The sequence below is a fragment of the Palaemon carinicauda genome, chromosome 37 (assembly GCF_036898095.1).
Source record: "Palaemon carinicauda isolate YSFRI2023 chromosome 37, ASM3689809v2, whole genome shotgun sequence".
Classification (NCBI taxonomy): Eukaryota; Metazoa; Arthropoda; class Malacostraca; order Decapoda; family Palaemonidae; genus Palaemon; species Palaemon carinicauda.
Genome location: NC_090761.1, coordinates 74,343,634 through 74,346,058, shown reverse-complemented (window position 1 = coordinate 74,346,058; position 2,425 = coordinate 74,343,634). Strand labels below are relative to the sequence as shown.

Genomic DNA, 2,425 nt, shown 5'->3' with positions numbered 1-2,425 from the left:
TGTAAATCATTGCATCGTATTTTAAAATCATATGTAAATCATTACATCGTAAATATGCAACACTGATTTCATGATGAATATGAATGATATATTTAAATATACTTATATGGTTTCTGATAAACTAAAAGAAATTTAATTCGAGAACTAAAAGCGTAAATTATGTATAATTATTCTTCCACTGAACCATATACTGAGGTATTTGGAACAAACGTTAATTAACCAAAATAAAAACATATGCTCAAGACGTTTTTCTCCGTGAAAGCATAACCCAAATATTATCAAGGTGTGTTATTATGGTGTCTGATTTCAAACGAGTCACGAAAATGAAGATTACAGACGATTTTATCTTTAATGTCTGAAGGTAAGAGTTTTTCCATGTAACATAGGCATGATAACAAAGATAATTATATGTGTTTAAGGAAACGTTTTGAGAGGAAACTGTAATTTGGACTAAAGTGTACGTTTGAGAAACATTGATATAGAAAAGGTAATAAAGAACAAGATTGAAGAAGAATAGATAAGTAATGACTGTTAAAACGATATTCTTGCAAGAAAAAAAGAGAGAAAAAAAGCGAATAGTTACATATGTGGTACATGAAACACGCTGTAAACCAAAGAAAGAAAAAAGAAATAATGAGAATGTGAGAGAGAAAAAAGAAAAAACAAATAGCTGAATATACATTACATGAAACATCTTGTGAACGAAATAAAGAAGAATCGTGAAATACGCTATAAACTAAAGAAAGAAAAAAGAAACAATAAGAATGTAAGAGAGAAAACGGAAAAAAACCCAAATAGTTGAATATATATTACACGAAACAATGCGAACAAAATAAAAAAAGAAAAAAGAAACAATAAGAATGTAAGAGAAAACCAAATAGCTAAATATATATTACATGAAACAATGCGAACAAAATAAAAAAGAAAAAAGAAACAATAAGAATGTAAGAGAAAACCAAATAGCTAAATATATATTACACGACATATAATGTGAACAAAATACAAAAAAGTAAAAAGAAACAATAGGAATATAAGAAAGGAAAACAAAACAAATAGCTGTATATACATTACACGAAACACCCTACAAACTAAATAAATAAGAAACAGTAAAGAAAGAACATAAATTAAATCATCGTTTAATATTCCACGGATTAACTCGAGTTAATCATGCCAATACTCCTCCAGACAGATTGATTTCCAAAGATGGACTTCAAGAGAAATATTAAAACAAAATCGGTCATTGCCCTGGTCATCTGTGCGTCTCTGTATACCACGTGGTAAGTCTAGAAGTCTAAAATATTCTCACGGCCATTATCTCAGAACTATACTCAACTTTTTTTAATGAGGCGCATTTGCAATGACTCGCAGCGGTGCCCTTTTAACTCGGAAAAGTTTCCTGCTATCTGATTGGCTAGAATTATCCCATCCAACCAATCAGCGAGCAGGAAACTTTTCCGAGCTAAAAGGGCACCCCTGCGAGTCGGTGTAAATCTGCCTCACTCAAAAGAATTGACTATAGTTGAATTAGTGGAACTTCAAAAGCTCAAACTAGCAGTAAATGTGTTCATGTTGAATAGGCTTACATAAATCCTTTTTTAGTTTATATATCAAATATCTGTTATAATGTTGTTAATGTTTTTCAAATATTCTATTTTGATTTTCATTACTTCTTATATCGTTTATTTATTTTCTTATTTCCTTTCCTCACTGGGCTATTTTTCACTGTTGGAGCCCCTGGGCTTCTAGCATCTTTGCTTTTCCAACTAGGGTTATAGCTTAGCTAGTAATAATAATAATAATAATAATAATAATAATAATAATAATAATAATAATAGTTATGTCACACCTTATTTTCATGTACGTTCTACCGCATACGGTGGTTTTTTTTTTGTGCGTTACTGATTACTGCATAAATTATCTCTCTCTCTCTCTCTCTCTCTCTCTCTCTCTCTCTCTCTCTCTCTCTGTATAAATATATATTATGTGTGTGAGTGCGTGTGTGCATATATATATATATATATATATATATACATATATATATATATATATATATATATATATATATATATATATATATCAATCAATAAATTTCTATATATAGAAATATATAAATATATATATATATATATATATATATGTATATATATATATATATATATATATATATATATAAATCAGTAAATTTATATACATATATATATATGTATATATATATATATATGTATATGTATATATATAAATATATATAAGTATATGTATATATATATACATATATATATAGATAGATATATATATATTCATGTGTGTATATGTATATATATGAATATATATATGTATCTCTCTCTCTCTCTCTCTCTCTCTCTCTCTCTCTCTCTCTCTCTCTCTCTCTCTCTCTCTCTCTCTATATATATATATATATATATAT

At 27.5% G+C, this 2,425-nt stretch overlaps 1 protein-coding gene across 1 annotated transcript in view; it reads left to right on the top strand.

The window, feature by feature from the left end:
• Positions 1-918: 918 nt before the first annotated feature.
• The window catches only part of LOC137629400 (carbohydrate sulfotransferase 14-like), a 7,292-nt gene continuing 5,785 nt past the window's right edge, over positions 919-2,425 (top strand). Inside the window, exon 1 of the mRNA XM_068360644.1 lies at positions 919-1,277. Within this exon, the coding sequence (XP_068216745.1) occupies positions 1,204-1,277 (74 nt within the window). The 5' untranslated portion in view covers positions 919-1,203. The remainder of the gene's footprint in view (positions 1,278-2,425) is intronic.